General features: G+C 32.1%; 1 protein-coding gene across 1 annotated transcript in view; it reads left to right on the top strand.

The window, feature by feature from the left end:
* LOC106458180 overlaps window positions 1–16331 on the top strand; it is a 120800-nt gene extending 104469 nt beyond the window's left edge. Inside the window, exons 4-8 of the mRNA XM_022384653.1 lie at window positions 4072–4205; window positions 9600–9807; window positions 11698–11879; window positions 14897–15128; window positions 15577–16331. Of these exons, the coding sequence (XP_022240361.1) occupies window positions 4072–4205; window positions 9600–9807; window positions 11698–11879; window positions 14897–15128; window positions 15577–15659 (839 nt within the window). The 3' untranslated portion in view covers window positions 15660–16331. The remainder of the gene's footprint in view (window positions 1–4071; window positions 4206–9599; window positions 9808–11697; window positions 11880–14896; window positions 15129–15576) is intronic.
* The last annotated feature ends 3264 nt before the right edge of the window (window positions 16332–19595 follow it).

The following is a 19595-nucleotide window of genomic DNA, read 5'->3' as shown; positions in this document are numbered from 1 at the left end:
CCCGTCAATCGGAAAGGTGTTCTTCTTCTCCACGACAATGCACGTCCACATGTGGCATGTTTAACGCAACACAAGATTATGGAGCTGAGTTGGGAAGTTCTCCCTCACCCACCATATTCTCCAGATATGGCACCATCAGATTACCATATTTTTCGTTCGTTGCAACTCCATCTTAATGTGAAAACATATGCAAATGTGGAAGGTGATAAATAGGACATCGACATGTTTTTCGCTTTAAAGCCAAGTGATTTCTTTAATCAGGGCATTAATAATTTAATTGTAAGATGGAAAAGCATCATCAATAAGAATGGGGACTATTTTATTTAATAAATGTTTTATTTTGATATATAAGTTGTTCAGGTTTTTTCATCTAAAAAAGGGACATTTATTTCTTGACGACCTAATAAATACGAAACCTCACTTTGTTATTATAGAGTCGTTTGATTCTATATATAGGAATGGCCAAGGTACTCAGTGTGCATAATACAAATATGCACGCCCAAAATCAACGAAGACAGAGAGTTATACTATAAAATATGATTGCCATTCACGTTTATTTGTTGCTCTACTCAAAAGCAAAGCAAGAAACCATCGCTAAGATATCAAACCAGAAAGTTACCAACCTACCAAATTGTTCATCTTTCTTCTTATTGTTTGAGTCGATATAACTCTACAAGTACTTTATCACTAACGTCAGTTTAAACCTAAATTCACTCTATGTGTTTCTGGGCAGAGCACTATGCCATTGCTTTGTCGTAATAATTAGTAGTAATTAAAAAGAAAAATCATCATTCTAGTGTAAACAGTGTTACCATTATCCTTGAAGTTAGCTTTTTACAGAAATCTAGTGTTCTTTTAAAAACAGTAAGTATAGGGTGAAACAGGAATTACCAGCCAATAATAGATGAACATTAGATGAGTGTAACATGTAGAATACTCAATGCAATGTACACCATACAATCGGTGTATTTAAAGAGCCAACCCCTATATTATGTATGAAATGAAAGAGTAAAAAAAAATAATTAATGAATACAATATTAAATGTTATTAGACACATTCATAAAATACACTCACTTTCAGTCAGGTGAAAAACGTCACAAAACAAATAATAAAAACATTTTGTAAATGTAAAATGATGTAAGGATGGTTGTGCCAAAAATCATGCAAGCAAGAATATAGGGATGATACAGCTGTACATAGGTCATCCTACATGCCTTTCAATGTTACACTGTAAAACGCATACTTGACTTTAATATTACTGAAATTGGAAGTTATATATTTCTCACTGTTGGAATGCATTTTCTTTATCATAATATCATGGTAAGGTCAGGGTAGATGTCAATGTAGTGTAAATAAGAGCCTAGGGCTTACATACAAGGAAAACCAAGTTGAGTCAAAACTTGTCTTGATTATTACAGACTCTGGCTGCGAGGTCGGTCGAATCGACTAGCTTCGTAACCATTTTGTTATTGTACATTTTACAGTGTAACATTAACATTTAATATTGAGAGTCATGTAAGGATGGTCTAGATATAGCTGTATTATCCCTATATTCTTGTTTGAATTCTTTTTGTCACTGCCAACCCTTCATAATTTTACATCCATAAAATATTTTTATTACATGTTAATATATTCGTGTTCTGTTTAATGACTTTTACCTAAGTACTAGCATCATACCCATAAACTGACATGTGTTCGATTTTTTAAGTACTCATCATTAATTCACAGCCTCTCGCCAGTAGATTTATACATTCTTCAATGTTTAATGGATTAATCCTAGTCTCTTAGGATTATTTGCTAAACAACTTCAATTATTATACGATGCACGTTTGCCGACATGAAAAAGGATATAGTAATCTTTAACTCGGTTTCTTTATTTAATGTTTAGTAAAAAAAAAAAACTTCTTTCCGATATTTAATGAAAACACATCAAACTCACCTTTAATGAAAGTGAAAACTATTCATTGGTACAGATATTGAGGATAGGTTTGAAAAATGTGTTTCTGTGTAGAATATACATAGTTAAGAAAATTCTGATACCGCTAATGTGTTTTGACTTTTATGAAGTTAATAGTACGCCCATGCGTGCGTGGCCCAAATTATTTAGAGCCATTTGATATGTTTTCTTCGAAAATAACTTGTAAAGTTAAAGAAAGTCACACGGAATATCCTGAGTAATTAAATTTATCAAATGCGAACATTAGATGGCCTAGTATATTTCATCAGACAATATTTAATATTGCAGTGGATAGAATAAAATAGAAATAAAAGTATATAACACTGCACACACAAAAACTTTATATTTAAGTATTGATTTTTAATTTTAACAAGTTTGGAAATTCCCAGAATTAACAGTAAAGCACGTTTAAAAGTACACTTCATCAAAAGAGTGAATGTTTTTTCCTCGTACTCAGTCCTACAGCTTAATTGGAAGCACGTATGTTGAGTTTTTCGTGGAATCCTGTTCTTTAACTAAGTCGACCATGGTTCATATTACCTGTAGTGTGTAAAGTTTGGACAGACAATTGGAGATAATCCCTGAAACACGTTTCTTTGTCGTGAAAAATGAAAGTTGCGCATTAAAACGAACAGAGTTTAGAGCGTATAACTGGAAATTCGTCAAGCACATGCATGTAAAATCCTAAACACAGAAATGTATACTTAAATTTCTCGCAGCACTGATAAAATATTTCACCGCTTAGTTTCATTAATTGAAACTAATCGAACCAGAAGAAAAATGACTGAAAATGTAACAAAGTGATGGTAATGAAAGGATTTTAACTTTATTTATAACAATAGAACAAGCAAGATGTACAGTTTGCTTTGTATTGGCTATTTTAGATAAATTGTAATTCATGATTTTGGTTTTGTCATTAACAATAAGACAACTAAAATATACATTGTTTGTTACAATGACTATTTTCGATAAATTGAATGACTATATCTTATTAATAGGGGCCCGGCATGGCTAGGTGGTTAGGGTGCTCGACTCGAAATCTGCGAGTCGCGAGATCGAATCCCTGTCACACCAAACATGCTCGCTCTTTCAGCCGTGGGGGTGTTATAATGTGACGGCCAATCCCACTATTGGTTGGTAAAAGAGTAGCCCAAGAGTGGTGATGACTAGCTTGCCTTCCCTCTAGTCTTACACTGCTAAATTAGGGACGGCTAGCGCAGATAGCCCTCGTGTAGCTTTGCGCAAAATTTAAAAGAAACAAACTTATCAATAAAACAAATATAATATAGGTTTACAGTGTGAACGCGTTTTACTCATTTTACGCGTTTTGTCATGAAACATCAGTATTATTTTTATCAGACATAGTGTAGCTGAAATACTATAACACACTCTTCTTCTTAGAAGGCACCTCTAAGGGGCTTAATAAACAATATGGTGTTTAGAAACACACAATAAGCCTAATACCATTGTATTATGATAAATATAATTTATTAAGATATACATTATTTGTCTTAAAGGGTGTTTTTCGATAAAGTGAAATTTCGAAATGAATGACGTTTCTCCGTTCACACGTTATTACAACAATATGCCATTTCGCTTTCCTGACAAGGAAGTTTGAACAGATTTCCCCATGCGATTTGCTACCATCATTTTATTTTAACGTAAACTGTCACTTGGATCAATTTTAATATGTTCTCTTCCTGGGGAGTGAAGTGAACTTGAAGTGATAGTTATTCTGCTCTGAATTTTTTTAACTAAAAGTTCTGTTACTTCTTCTTATTCTAAAAGCTCATTTAAAAACAAACAAAATATTCTACTCCCTTTCCGTAGGCCATTAAAGTTTTCTTACATTCTCCTTTTTTTAAGCCTTCATATAATTAGATTTCTACATACATTTCTCAAAGCTGAACTGAAACTAGAAACAGTTTGTTTTTTTTGCTTGCCAAAGAATCAATGACTTAAGATTCTTATTTTTCAATTAAGAGTGAAAGCCTATTTACTCCTGCTGTAAATACAAATTAAGCTAAAAAAAAGTGTATCTTTATTTGTTTTAAAATATACGTTTGAATAACTTTTATAGAACGATTGTTTAAATCTCCTAATCTTGTTGCTAGTTTTGCCCGAGGGGAAGCCTACAATAGATGGAATAGACCGGATGTACGAGATTGGTGATCACGTAAACTTGACCTGTGTTTCCAGACCTTCAAAACCGGCAGCAGTGTTGTCCTGGACAATAAATGGTCGACCGGTGAGATATATTTTCTTGATCTAGAAACAAAACAATGATATTCTGGGAGTTTACATATATTTGTATAGTGTAATAGAGAGAAAGCTTTATTACTAACTATTCCCGAATTTCCATTCTTTGAAAAACACATTATATAATATAGAGTAAACCAAAACCGACCGTCAGGACGACATTTCATTTTTCAACATTTTAGTTTCACATTGCGAAGACTTCCACTTACACAGCGGCAAGTCTGTAGGCTTATAACGCTAGAAACCGGGTTTCGATACCCGTGGTGGGCAGAGAACAGAAAGCCTATTGTGTAGCTTAGTGCTTAACAACAAAACAAATAAACAGACACACTGCGAATCTAATATAGTATTCTCTCTCGATATTGTAATTCTACAATATTTCCGGAAATTAGGAGAAGCTGTATTTTCATTATAATGAGAAATGTCGTACTTCTTTCGAAATCATTAAGAAAACGGTTTCAAGAAACATGTTTGCGTTCCCATAACGCTCAACTATTTGCATCAACACACTAAGAAAAAAAAACAACCTAATTGGCAGCCGAAGTATTATATCATACCTCATTGTATGAATCAATGGTTACTGAAATCAACTTGTTCCACTCTCAATGGGGAGAAACGAATATGAAAAAAAAAAAATTCTTGGTTCATCTTATTGAGGTACAGCAAGAGCTTGAATATTGAAAATAAATATATATATATATAAGAAGGAGGTAAATTTTATGTTTAAATCAATCGACCAGCATGTCAATGAATATCATGTTTAGGGACACAGTAAGGCAACAACTGTGAAAATTAATAAGTTTAAATGATAGTAATATTTCCAACAAACTTTTTTTCAGCTCCGGTTACCATAAGAATGCCTTTTAGATAGTGTAGCTTGTATCTCCATCTCTAATTGCAACATATTGGTTGAAAGCATCGGTTATCTATAATGTGAATGAAAACTATCTACTCATGCCCCTGCTGCTTGAAGAGACGTTACGATGAAAACATTATTGCACTTGCCTGATCTTCACCCTGATGAAAGGTTTGTTTGTGTCACAATTTTCGTGAAAATCTACATAGAGGTGTTTGCTACCGTTAGTCGTATAGCGCACGCATGGAACCAACTATACATACATTTAGGTTCCAAATTATTAGCAACCAAAACATGAAAACAAATACAACCATAAACATATATATGAAAACCTTTGTGAAAATCAAATCACGTAATGTAACTTACACTTATGAAACTAATTTCGTGCTACTGAGAAGTGAGGAAGCATAAAAAATATACTTGAACCACAAAATAGGAATCTCAATAAGCAGAACGCTTTTGGAAGATCGACCGCCTTTCTTCACAGAAATGAGCTGGAATAAAGCTAATAATATAAAGAGTGTCTAGCAACGTAAGCAAAAACAAAAACATGCAATGTGTATAAATTATAACCTGTCTGTATTACAGGAAGTTAAAAATGATAAATATATAATTTTGATATGTAAACACATTTTTTATCATGTATCCCCTCTGTAGCACAGTGGTAAGCTTGGTGGCTTATAATACTAAAATTCTAGGTTTGATCCCCGCGGTGACTACAGCACAGAAAACCCATTTTGCAGCTTTGTACTTGTCATTAAACAAATAGTCATTATTTACGCCTGAGTACATCGTAACGAAATTCTTTTTAATGTCGGGAACAATTAATTCACTAGTTTCTGTAACAAATTCGTCAACTTACTTGATTTTACTTTAAAAACCAAAGTAAAACTGGAACTTAAACTACTTTATAACATCAGGCACTTTCAGAGAAACGGAGAATATCGAACAGAATCATCAAACCTCCAAGTCTAATTGTTGAATCGGTAACAGATTCGAAGGTTAAACTGTGCAAGAACTGGCAGTTAAAAGAACTATATGGACACTAATGCTTATTTAATGAATATTAAGTTGGTTCATAAAAATATGACATGATATTGGTACTGAACATAAATGTTAGAACATTAACGAACTGCATTGTGAAGTATAGTAAAATAGACAAATTGTATCGAAAACACGTGTCATAAAGTAATATAAATATTATATGAACATATCTGAAACAGAATAGAGATAAAATTGTAAATAATTTTGAAAACTGAGATATGACTGTTATATCTTAAATAAAATACAAGAAGATTTATTATCAGATAGGGCCCGGCATGGCCAGGTGGTTAGGGCGCTCGACTCGCAATCTGCGGGTTCGAATCCCCATCACATCAAACATGCTCGCCCTTTCAGCTGTGGGGACGTTATAATGTAACAATCAATCCCACTATTCGTTGGTAAAAGAGTAACTCAAGAGTTGGCGGTGGTTGGTGATGACTAGCTGCCTTCCCTCTAGTCTTACGCTGCTAAATTAGTGACGGCTAGCGCAGATAGCCCTCGTGTAGCTTTGCGCGAAATTCAAAAGACCAAACGTTATCAAATAGTATTTGTAACTCACTTTTTATTGCATACTTTGAGAACATTAATTATACCATAAATAACAACGTTTGTAGCTAACTTTTAATTATATTCTCTAGACATTTGTTACACTATAAATAATGATATTTCAAATTACTTTTTTATTGTTAGAGCTATGTACGTTGATATTCCAGAAATTATTTTTATTTTCTAGGCATTTGTTATACAACAAATGACAACATTTGCAGCTCATCGTTTTATTACTATTCCGTATTCTGGAAATTGGTTACACTTCATTACACCATCGATTTTTATATGAATTGCTACTAATTTTCTTAAAAAATATCATTGTCACGTGAGATGGTAAGAACTCACCAAGTAACAGGGAACCCGAAACAAGCATTAAGCATGAAATGAGAAGTGGGACTTTCAGGAATATTATTCTCAACACTTTTAACATGTAGCAAATTTTCTCACCTAAAGCAGTATACCTGTGGTGTATGTATAAAACTTATTAATTATATTTTTAATATCTTGAAGAAATTTTCAAGTATGAGGTGTTAATTCAACGTTTAATTTCTATTTTTGTTCACATATTTTTTTTCATGGCAAGAAATCAAAGATGGCATTAAACGACATTATTTTTTAGAAACATTAACATGCCGTTTTTTATGTAGCGTAAATTTACAGAATCAGATTTCCAATAATTAGCCTCTTTTACGTAATTAATTAAACAAAATGTTAAGCAACAACGTCGAAATGAGTAGATAAAGAGCATATTGTTCTGAGTTTTATTGAATGCCCATGGCCGCTACATGGCCTAACTTAGAACCCAACCAACATGATATCAGCAGATGAGGAAAATGCTGCAACAAAAGGAGCGAAAACTGAATGTGTAATATTTCACGCAAAAATGTAGAATGTTTGTATAGGATAAAATTATATTAATTAGAACGTTCTTGAATACTAGATACTCTTTAAACGAAATATAAGTGTCTAAGCTGCATACATTACATGAATTGGCATCAACATCCATATTACATAGATGTCTTTACGTTGTACAGAATATTATAGAATCTAGTATAAAAAACATTTCTTATGCAAACATGGTTGCGACAAAATAAAATCATCAATGAAAATCAGTGGCTAGTTAACTAGCTGAGTTCCCACTTTAAGTAAATGTATTGTTCACGTCATAGCTTCAGACTTGTGATTTATCGTTGGCCAAGTGTTTAAGCTATTTGATGTATATCTGAACAAATTCTCAATCAAAAAGAATTTTGGGACGAATAACTCGTTTGTGAATATAATGGTTAGTTCTTTAGTTTCTAGTGCTAGCTCCCCAGTGGCACAACGGTATATCTGCGGTCTTACAGCGATAGAATCCGTGGTTCGATACCCGTTGTGGGCAGAGCACAGATAGACCATTGTGTAGCTTTATGCTTAATTACAAACAAACAATGAATTTAATAATATATTTTTGTACAATAATATTATTTTAAGCCTGTTTTTCAAAAATCAAGTTATGACAGAAATGGATAGCAAATAAGTCAAAGTACAAGCCAGAATTTGTAACTACAATATACAGCAAAAGTTACAATACAGTTGTGTAATTTGAAACACAGGTTAATTTCTAAACATTACTCTGAAATAGGTAATAGTTAAATTGGTTTCAATTGTATTAGTAATATTTTGTTTAGTATCAACCATAAATACTAACAATACCAATTCTATAATACCAACTGTATAGTAACTATTCCTCCAACCTGTTTGTTATTTTCAGCCACTACGACCACACTAAAGAAAATCGGTTTTCATCTTATCTTTCTCGTAGTTTATGACATCCAATCTGAGTTTTACTTCATGTGTTTTTACTATATATATAAAGAAGTATGCGAATAATATTTCAAATTAAACTTCGATTAAAAATCACGGTTTATAGAATTTCTTCTACTCTTACGAAATGGTTAGCATTTTGGCTACTAGAGAATCAGATCTAATCAGTACTTAGCTGGTTCTGTTAAAAATGTTTTTTAAGTGAGTCGAATAATTGATTTGAGTTTACCAGAATAATTTAAAATTTTCCGAGATTAAAATATAGATCTAACCGGATTTACTGCAATCAAATCACTAAAACTTTGCTATAAATGTTTATTTTCCTATAGATATTGTTAGCTTGTTCAAACTATTAAACGTTTTTAATCAATGAAAGAATATTTATTACAATTTCGTACAATATTGCAATTACACATTTCCGAAACGGGAAGTTTAAAAACTTCAATAGTGCTTAAAATGTTCTAACGTTTTAGATTGCCAGACGAAGGTGGAATATTCGTTGGACCTTGAATATGCTAAGTTTTTACCTATAAAGGAACTTTTCTTAACCAAGCAAATATGATAGCGACTAGCAAGGAAAATTAAACAAGACTTTGGCTCTCAAGCTTGAAATATTTACCTCTTTACGTCATCGACGTATTGCTACATGTTAACATCTAATAATTTGAAGTAGCGCAAATACCACGGCTGGTATATATATATATATAGTGTGTGTGTGTAAAAAAAGATGATTTTTCAAAGTTTCGCATGTAGAAGAATGATATTATGAGACCCTTTGGAGAGTAGATTTCATACGATACATTGCATAAACTCGAGGACTGTCGCAAAAAATGACTCTTCATTCATAAATATAAAATTCTAGCTACAACGTTCAATAGAATCATTTGAAAGTCATAACAATTAATGTGAGATTATGTAACTCAATGCATCATGTTATTCATGGCGTAACTAAGGCTGAAAGTGTGTGATATCTGACAACGTTATGGAGGTGTATTATAGTCCATCGAGAACAAGTTCCTCTATCAATGGCTTTCAGTAGAAACAGGAGTGGAAGTTTTGAATGTAAAGGATGGTCTATGTGATGGATGAATTGGTCTGAAGCACTGATCTGATTTTATTCCACCACAGGTTGATGAACGCTTCTTGACACCCATGCAAACTGAGCGCTATCTTGACGGATTGGAAAGCACCATCTTAGGTCTACAATTCCAAGCAAACTTCAACAATTTTAACCAAGGTGTGATGAAAGTACGCTGTATGGCTACTATTTCGCAAGACTACTGCAGTCACAGTGAAAAAACGGTGATTGGAGAACGACTGAAGGCAACTCCTGATCGTACGTATTAATTAATGAATATTTACAAAACTGCTGTTTCAAGCGTTAAGTTATCGATAAAATCCATGTTTCTTGCATTTCCTGTTGGGTATAAAATTCACTTTTTCTGTTTCCATTTGGTTTAAATACATATGAGCAATTCCATCTTTACCGCTGGCATTTAATAAAAACAAATCCTGTTTCGTTTTCTTTGTTTTCAACATTTGAAATTCACGTTCTGCTTTTTTCTATTACATGATTGGTTAAAAGTTGTTGTACTTGACTATTACTGACGTATGAAAAAGATTTATACCCATACTGTGTTGACATAAAATGTTTTAACTATTTTTAGTATTACAACTCTTTTCTTGTATATAAAAGAAGTATCCAAATGATTTGTCTTAACATATGTACAAAAGCTGTTTGTAATTTCTCAACTGATATATCTAGAAAAAAACTGTCATTTTCAATCTTCTATAACTTCTATTTTAATATTTCTGTTCTTTGAATTTAGGTGTGTATAAACCATGTTATTTTAGTACTGACACAAACACACGCACAACCAATTAATACTATTTGTAATTTGACTGAAAAATAATGTTATCTGTTTTCCTATTTACATATGTTACTTTCAAATCATTTATATTTAATCATTTTTACTTTTGTATGAAATCATTAAGTTTGTAGGAGATCTTCATTGGTGATAAAATTGAAATGATAAGCATAACATTAAACTATATATATATATATGAACACTACATTCTTCAAAGTATATAAAAAACCATTGTTGATGTATTGAATTTCAACTCACAATGCTTCATAATTTAATCTATTTAAAACATTGTTCCTTTTTTCTTTGAAGAGGTTTAAAGTTATCAAATAAGAGAAGAAAACTAAGGCAGCTTAAAGGCATAGAACAGTAAAGCGATTTTCAAAACAAAATTAAGCCGTAGTAATTCTATACAACTAGCTATTTTATCAGACAATAAACGAAGGTGCTATTTCATCTCATTTATTAGAAATTACTTTGATAATACCATACATTAATTATAATTTATAAAAATACAGTGTAAAGATTTCTTGTCGTCTGTGAATCTTAAAGATTAACTGTTTTACTTACAATAACGTAAAGCGATATTTGTGTAAATCTGATGTTTTTAAATTATATCAATTATCTGTCTACAATCTTTATAAGGAACTTAAAGGTCAATTTAAAGTTAACTGTCATTTATAAATATTCACAAGCCTTTGAGCATAAAACTAAAGTTTCGTCAAACAAATAATTTCTTAATTAAAACTAACTTTTAAATTGAACTGTTTGAACACTTCTAGAAAAACTTGACGCAGATATTTCTCCAAATCATTGCATTGTCACTTTGTATCTTGCTTATTATTTTATATGAAAAAAGAACAAATAAAAATGACACACGTTATTGGCTTTACAATGTTTTTAACGTGTTTTAATACGACTTCACTTGCCGAAAGAGTTTTGCATGTTGGGAATTAAACATTAAACACTTGGGCTGTTCAACATTCAATTTAAAGTCAGCTTTGGAAACTATCAAAGTAAGATTATATTGAACTAGTAAATAATGGGAAGAGAGCGACATGAGTTTGTTAGGTGTGTACATCACCATTAAACAAAATTAGACAAAAACTCTGGCAAGATTAAAATCATTTAGGAACAAAGCTTTATAATACACACGGTGACTCCGAACTTTTTTGAAGTTTAATAACCTATATGTAAACGTTGTTATTAATTTTCCACTGATTGTGTAGTGCTCGTTGCCTGTTGTTTGTGTTCCTTGTCCTCAGGACATTTTTCATCAATAAAAAGAAAACACAAGCGGGAAAATTTAATCAAATCTACAGGAACGTATTGTAACTAATTTTTGGTATTTACTCATACAGAAATCATTAACTTGACTATAGGAGAAATTAAATTAAACAGGTTTATCAAGCTCGCTGTGGTTCTTCTATTTCCAATGCTACACACGAGTTTTTACCTTTTTATTATTGATGAACCACTGCAATTCAGCAGGTCTGGCATCTATTGCCGATGTGCAGTTGACATCAACAACATCGCCCACGTGGTATCGGGAATGACCTCCACTGATCTTTGGTCCGGCTTCATTATCGACAAAATAGACTGAAAATTATGGAGTCGGTGAAAATGTATCTATGTACAAATTGACTGTATCTGTTAGTGAGGAAAATCCGTTCATTTTTCTGTGACTCACTAAATCTCTCAAGATTTACATTGAAAGTTGAAATTTTTAAACAGCTCAACATTTTCAACATGTGTATACGCTACAACGCGGGATGGCTTATTTTTAGGACTAAAAGATTAAATGTTTCCTACTGTAGAAACCATTCAATGTTAAACAGCGAAGTCACAAAGTCTAGAAAATTTAAGAAGAAGCAAAACCTTTAAGATTTTTTAACTAAGTCAAATATTAATTCATTTTAAAATCTGGTTCCTCCAAATAAATACTCTTTGAGTTGTAGATTAATGTGTCTTACCATCTGTCTCGATTGTATTTTGATAAAAATAGTCAGAGTCAAAGACTGCTTCTCCAATTCTTTGATGTGATTATGCAGAAAGCACAAATTAAGACCCATAAGTTGTTTCAAAATTCACACTACTGTGAAGTTTTGCAGTGACTATTTATATTGTTACGCTTTTCTGTCTGAGTATGTAAAGATAAGATAAGATAAATATTCTGTAGAATTCTCTGACAGTTTCTGGTTTAACACCAAACGTAAAGGAAAGAGTTCATTTTATTGTATGTTATGATTCTCCAGTTCATCATTTTGTTTCAGTGAATGATGTTAGCAACTGTACTTACTAATGATGTTGCTAACGTCCTCAGCTACCACAATCGTTCAACCAACCAATATTGTTCATTTTCTTAATACCAGAATGTTCTAGAAATCAATATATACTAATCGCTTTTGTCAACTTTCTCAATAACTAGAGTTAATATTCAACCATTATTAAATATATATATTCTTGGTTATTTTGAATTTATTCCTGACAGAACACAAAATATAAATATTTATTAACTTCGTAATTCAAAATGTTGGACGTTTTGAAACCATAAGACACTTCATTTAATTCAGAATTTTAATTTCAAATTTACGAAGCATGTGTTTGAATATATTTTAAGTCTCTAGGCATATGAAGAGGAAAAGTGTTTAACATTCGATACCGTGCTGCAAGGAAAATATTATTCAACAGACTCGCTGTTTTCAAACAATTCTTCTTCTTTGAAATTCAGTCTTCGTGCTCAACATAAAGACTGTCTCACTGTGAAGGGAAAATACAGTTCAAAGACATAATTAGTTTGAATATAAAATACTGTTTTTCCTGTGTGGATCACTAACAAAGAAACAAATATATATATATATATACCAAGTTTTATTTTCATCGACTGAACTTTTACATGAACAACTTAACGTTTGTAGACTGTAAAAAATCATATTTCTTTTCATTACTATTCACGTGCGCTGGAATAAGTATAAACTTTTTATACGTTGTTTTTACTTGTTAGATAACTGAACATGAGCTCAAAAATGTAAACCTTTATTACAGTAGAACTCGATGTTCATTTTGAGTGGTAGCTTGACTTTCATTCTGAGTGTAAGAACTCTTCTGGATTCAATTTTTCAAAGGACTTCCATACGATTTGAAATTTCAGGGTATTAAACAGCATTAGTTTATCGAGCTAATTGTTTGCAAGAATCAAAAATACTTGCCTATCGTTGAAAATAAAGTCAATAGCCATAACTGTTTCAAATAAAATCATAGACATAGTTTAGAAGATCTAAAAGTTGTGATAAAAATCACGTTAACTGCAGATGTTTCATTTCACATTTATCTTAATTTGACGCGTACTGGTATTAAACGAAAGGCCACTTGGGCAGTAACTTGTGTTAACACATATTAAATATGATAGAAATGTGCAGTCTTTGAAATATGTTGTTTTTCAACAGGATTGTGATTCTTCTTTTAATCTTTAAGATTTATCATTTTCTCTATGAAGTATTCAATGACTGACAGAGTAGGCGTTCTTTATCACTTGAATGCAGATGATTGAACCCTAAATATGTTTTGTGGTCCACGTTAACTCGATCTAGTGTTTTTACAAAACTAGGAAAAATGCTTACTGGCGGAGAACCCACTTCCTGCACCTATATGGAGCAGTTACTTCAATTCTTCTGATTGTATTTAACAATAAATTCCGCAACAGGAAGTTTTGGGTTTAGGTGAGAGTTTTACATTAATTACACTGAAATCGGGATTAAACAATGAGCTCTCTGTAGACTATACATCACCTACTCTTAAAATGGAGTAGGCCTAAACATAAGTGTTAAGAAAATATCGTACAGGTGTTTTTGACGTTAATCTAAGGTAAGTATTAAATAATGAACTTTCGGTAGCCTTTAGCACACCCAGAGTTAAAATGAAGTAGAACAAAATATGTACTAATTCATGTTAATCTTAAACATGTGTTAAACAACAGACTGTCAGTGTCCTTTAGCACACCCAGAGTTTAACGTGGAGTAGGACTAAACATTTATTAATTCATGTTACTCGATGCTCTCAACTACTGGGGTTAATCAAAGACATGTGAAATCCGATACAATGCTTCAAACTAAAAGTATTACATTGCCACGAGTTGTGTAATTACGACGTTGAGAACATTCTAGGATGTAAAGAGATGTATTATTAAACTTAGAATGTCTGCTTAATAATCGGCGAAACTGATAATAAAAAAACTAGACGTTTTAAATCAATTACGTTTATTTCTAACTTCACTGCATATTGGTGATTGATGTTTACTTTTGCAAAGTTTCCTTTTTTATTTCGTTGGCCTTCAAAGTTGCACGAAAATTAGTTTTGCTTTGCATCGAAAAATGTATAAATAGTCAGGAAGATTTTAATGATAGGTTTTACAATTTCACTCATTTAACATGGATGCATACACATTGAAGAATTGCTATAGTTTTATTTGTTCTCGAATATGTAATGAAGAAAATTCATGTTAACTGGTTACGTTTAACTACTAGTTAAAACTTTTTTTTTCTTCTAAACCACTCGGCACAGGCTAGACCTGACTACGTCATCAGATACCCTAACGTCAACTATGTGGGTGGAATGGTAGCTTCTGTGCTAGGCCTCAAGTTTCGTGTTCAACAAAATCACTTTCTTTCTGAAGGACTTCGTCTCAAATGCACCGCTACAGCTTCCAGAGTCATTGGCACTAACAGCAGAGAAGCTACGGTTGGTAACCTTCGACAAAGTTCGGGTCTACACGTATCAGAAAACAGAGGCTCCGGTAAGACTTTGATTCATTTTAAAGTTTAGTAAAGATGGCACAAAGTTTACTCAATTATTAAAACCTATAGTATGTGTGTATATGCAGTGTTCATGTTGAAAATAAGCTCAAATCAAGGATTTGAAGCAATATAGAAGTATAGTGATGTCTGTGATGCCTCTTCTAAACTCATATTGCCAAAACACAATGAAAGCCATTTTTATCTCATTATGTTATTTATCCTTCAGACATCAATCGAATATATGTAATATCGAATATATTTTGAGCTTTTAATAGATTTAACATAAAAAGGGAAATTTTGAATCATGAAAATACATCATTGTTCTTCTTGATGTGTATCATCTATTATAATTAAAAGCAATCATTCAGTATTCCTTGCTTAGTAATATGGTTTCTAATATTTTGATTTTCTCTTGTTTTTTTATCATTCCGTTATTTTTCTTCTCAGTTTTGAACAAGAGCTCCGGCTGTTACGTCCATGTTTGGCTTTTCTGGTGTTTGGTGGCGCTACATTATTCTGTGACGGACTAGTGTGCCACTCGACACTTTCAAAAACAGGACAGCGACTGCAGTGTCTGTGTGTTTTTCTTTTTTTACGTAGTGACAATTTCGGTAGCCGTCACTATGAAAAGTCAGCCAAATGGAGCTACATCTGCAGGAACGCTGCGTAAAAGAGAATCGGGTTGCTGTTTGATGTCATCTTAAAAATACCTACATTATTAAGCCGCTAATCCAGTAACCTTCAACAAAATGTTAGCAGCGATTGGCCTCGGAGAAAACTTCCATGTGACAGGAGTATTGTGATATGGTCGTTTGTGTTTTTGTGTTAACTTCACATCTCAATTAACAGCTCGTGTAGAAGTAGTAAAAAAACGACCCGCCCCAAACCCACAATCCTGTAAGCACGCTCTATGGGGATTTCTGTGATACGTAGAGTTTATTTTCTAAGATTTCGCTACTTGTAACAGAAATCATGCACACCTCTAATGAGTTAAATCGTTGTTTTCAATTCACCTGTGTTCTAGCTTTAGTGTAAATGCTTGTCCAAACCCCGAATTGATGTAGCCATTTAACTACTTATATACTGTAAATTATAAAGTTTTTTCCCGAACTTTCTATTACCAATGTAAAGCTCTATCTAAGAATAAGTACGAAACATGTACAAACAACAGCAACAAATAAACAAGGTTGTAAAAACTTCAACATTCTGAATTCACGGAGACAATAATTTGAGTTACTTCTCTTCTTTAAGTCCTATAGAGATGCAACACTTTGGAATGTCTTCACATGATTTTTCTTTCTTTCACAGTTGTCGAGTACAAACTTGGTTGAAACATGCTTGTTAGAGGTAATATTTATCAGCTCTAACATTATAGATGTTGTTATATTTCAAGTATCATACAACTGGTGGTTGGAAACTGCTTGTTAGAGGTTATGTTTTTAAGTTTCGGTGTTAAAAATGAAAATGTTGTTATTAAACAGAATTTGTTTTAAAAATGTTCTATTCTTCTTAATTTGTGGTATTCTCCCTCGACAAAAACGTGCTAATAACCAATAACTTTCAAATTTTTTATTGGCCGTAACATAGAAGAGAAAGTGTTTTTTCCACCTGTTTTTAGTGGAGTTTGCTGTTGATGTAATTGACTGAGACAACCTACATTGTTAATCTTATAAGCATTGTCTCTAACATTATAGATGTAGTTTTATTTCTAGTGTCATAAGACTGGATACGTCAAGAGCTAGCGTTTTGAAAGTAAACTATTATACTAGAAACTACTCATAGAAATAACTATTATACAAGTAAAAAGTTAATTATTGCATTGTAATTGGTTTTCCCCAGAGTTTATCTATTTCTGCAAGCAAATTGATGGTGTACATAAAAGCCAAAAAATATTAGCTTGTATTGTGAGTCATACACAAGAATCTTTGGTAAGAATAAAATTATAGCTCGTGACTAGAATCTTTAGGATGGAAAAGCAAAAAAGTTATTTCATTATAGTCAGTGAATCAAGTAGTTAATTCTAGGAAGTCAGTTTTATTTCTGTTTTCATAAGTATAGGGGAAAAACCTGATTGTTCAATGTGACAATTCTAATATTATAGATGTAGCTTTCTATCTAGTTTCATAACATTAATAGTAGAGACTTACTTGTTAGAATTTATATTTAGCAGCTCTAACATTATATATGTAGTTTCATTTCTAGTGTCATAAGACTGGGGGTTGGAAACTGCTTGTTAGAGGTAATATTTAGCAGCTCTAACATTATAGATGTAGTTTTATTTCTAGTGTCATAAGACTGGGGGTTGGAAACTACTTGTTTGAGGTAATATTTAGCAGGGCTGAAAAGTTTTATATATGATAACAGTTAAGTATTGTTTTTTCAACAATATCTTTTCTAGCCGCAATAAATAGATTTCTAGTTTGTAAGCCATAGTTGCAGGATTGTACATTTTTCAGTATTTTGTTTAAAGTAATGAACCGTGCACTGAACCCATTCAAATCGTCCTAAATTGAACATAAAGATAATCACATAACATCATCATCCTACCTATATAAAAAACATAAGACCAAACCTAACAGAACTTTACAGATAACACTCCCTTGAAAAGTGATGATTTGTATTTACTTTGCGTTTACGTTAAACAGTCCAAATGTTAATTTGCTTTCCAAATATTTCTCTTATACGATGAAATTAAAGGTATGGGATCAAAGTTTGTAAGATATCCCAACAAAGATGTTATGAGAGTTGGTAAAACATCATTCGTTTTTACCCAAAAAAGCTGCAACCTCATCTATACTTACCCATACTAAGCATTTGGGTCTGAAAATAATGTTAAAAATATTTTTTCAGAACGATATTTTTGAAAACGCGGGCGACTTTTTGGGTCTAAGTGCTTAAAAATGGTTTTAACTGAAAGCTACGATTAAGTTCTTGTTAGGTTTCTCTCAAATGTTTAAACTAAGTTTAACGTTTACAGCATTTCAGATTAAACACTGACTACCACTACTTTGTAAGAATAAAACGTGGTCTGCGTGCCTACTCTTAGCGAATTTCTTAACAAAAACAAGTGTCACAAAATAAATTATAGTTCCAAAATATAAGTATTGTTTCATCTTCTTAAAATGTTTCTGCCAAGTTGATATATACTAGAAATATAAACAAAGCAATTTAATTTGAAACAATAGTGATTAAGAACCATGACTTCCAAACAATGTCGTGGAAAGAACTGGTAACGAGCTAATGGAAGTAAAAATAAAGCAACTCAAAAATTGTCATCTTAATGTCTTGTCATTTCTTTATTTTTTCGCGATTTTTAACGGTATTTGTTTTAATTTTCTTTAGTAGCTGCTAATGGAAGTGGCGAGTCAAGCGTGATGTACGGCTACTGAAACCCATTATGCGTGTGACAAAAATCACCCAAGCTTGAAATGTGTTTAACTTAGACTCCCAATAAACAGATAATCTCGTTCCCATCATCATCAACCGCTAGAAAGACACTTTGATAGTGTTCACTCACTTCTTTCTTCAGTTGTCGAGTAGCAATACAGAAAGGTCTTTGCCACCAGGGCTTGCTGAGAATCGATTGTTTACAGAACCCAAAGAATTCCAGACGCGAGATTCCTGTAAAAGCCCATGAGTATTAGAGGTAGAGACCATTTAGAGTCGTTACACTTGTAAAGTGTGAAATAGTATTTATAAATCAGATAGTCAGATAAATAGTTTATAAGATTGAAGTCTGAACACTTTTCGGATACTATGTGTTTGAAGTATCAAACAAAATAACTACTAATGACCTCTAACAATTAAGCTTAAAAACAGTAGAATTAAATTTTAAAAGCATAACCAGACTTACTGTAACATTTCAGCTTTATAGCTAATAAAAGTCAAAAGTAAACTCGATATTTGTGAAACTAGTTAAACATAACAGGAAATACTTCAAAATAATAACAAACTAATTGGTAATTACGTATAAATGCAAGTTCCTTATAACATGTGCCAATCTCGATAATTCATACCATGTGTAGAGATACAAAAACGTATACACTATTCCAGCTTTCGTAGAAACTCGATTTATAATAGACTTACCGCACATTGGTAACTTTAGGGAAGCATTACAAACTATTATACTTAACTTTCTGGTTGAACTCTCAAACTTCAACAATACATTTTCTTGGAAAAAACATTTCGTATAAAAACAATATATAATACATATTATGGTTGATTAAAGGCATATTGTTATTTCATGTTTTCCAGTTTTGTTTTCGATAAACAATAAAGAGAATATTATTAGAATTCTTAATTAACTGGTTCAGTCTATACGTTGAAAGACTGCTTGAGGATAGATATTTGTGTAGCAATTATTTTATTTAATGTCTATCTTTCCACCTTAATACATTAGTAATATAACTATCAAAGTGTTTCAAAAAATAATAAAGTTTCAAGAAGTTCATAACGCTCATAATATT

The sequence above is a fragment of the Limulus polyphemus genome, unplaced genomic scaffold (genome assembly GCF_000517525.1).
Source record: "Limulus polyphemus unplaced genomic scaffold, Limulus_polyphemus-2.1.2 Scaffold21, whole genome shotgun sequence".
NCBI lineage: Eukaryota > Metazoa > Arthropoda > Merostomata > Xiphosura > Limulidae > Limulus > Limulus polyphemus.
The sequence above is the reverse complement of the archived record's forward strand: the minus strand, read 5'-3'. Positions and strand labels throughout refer to the sequence as shown.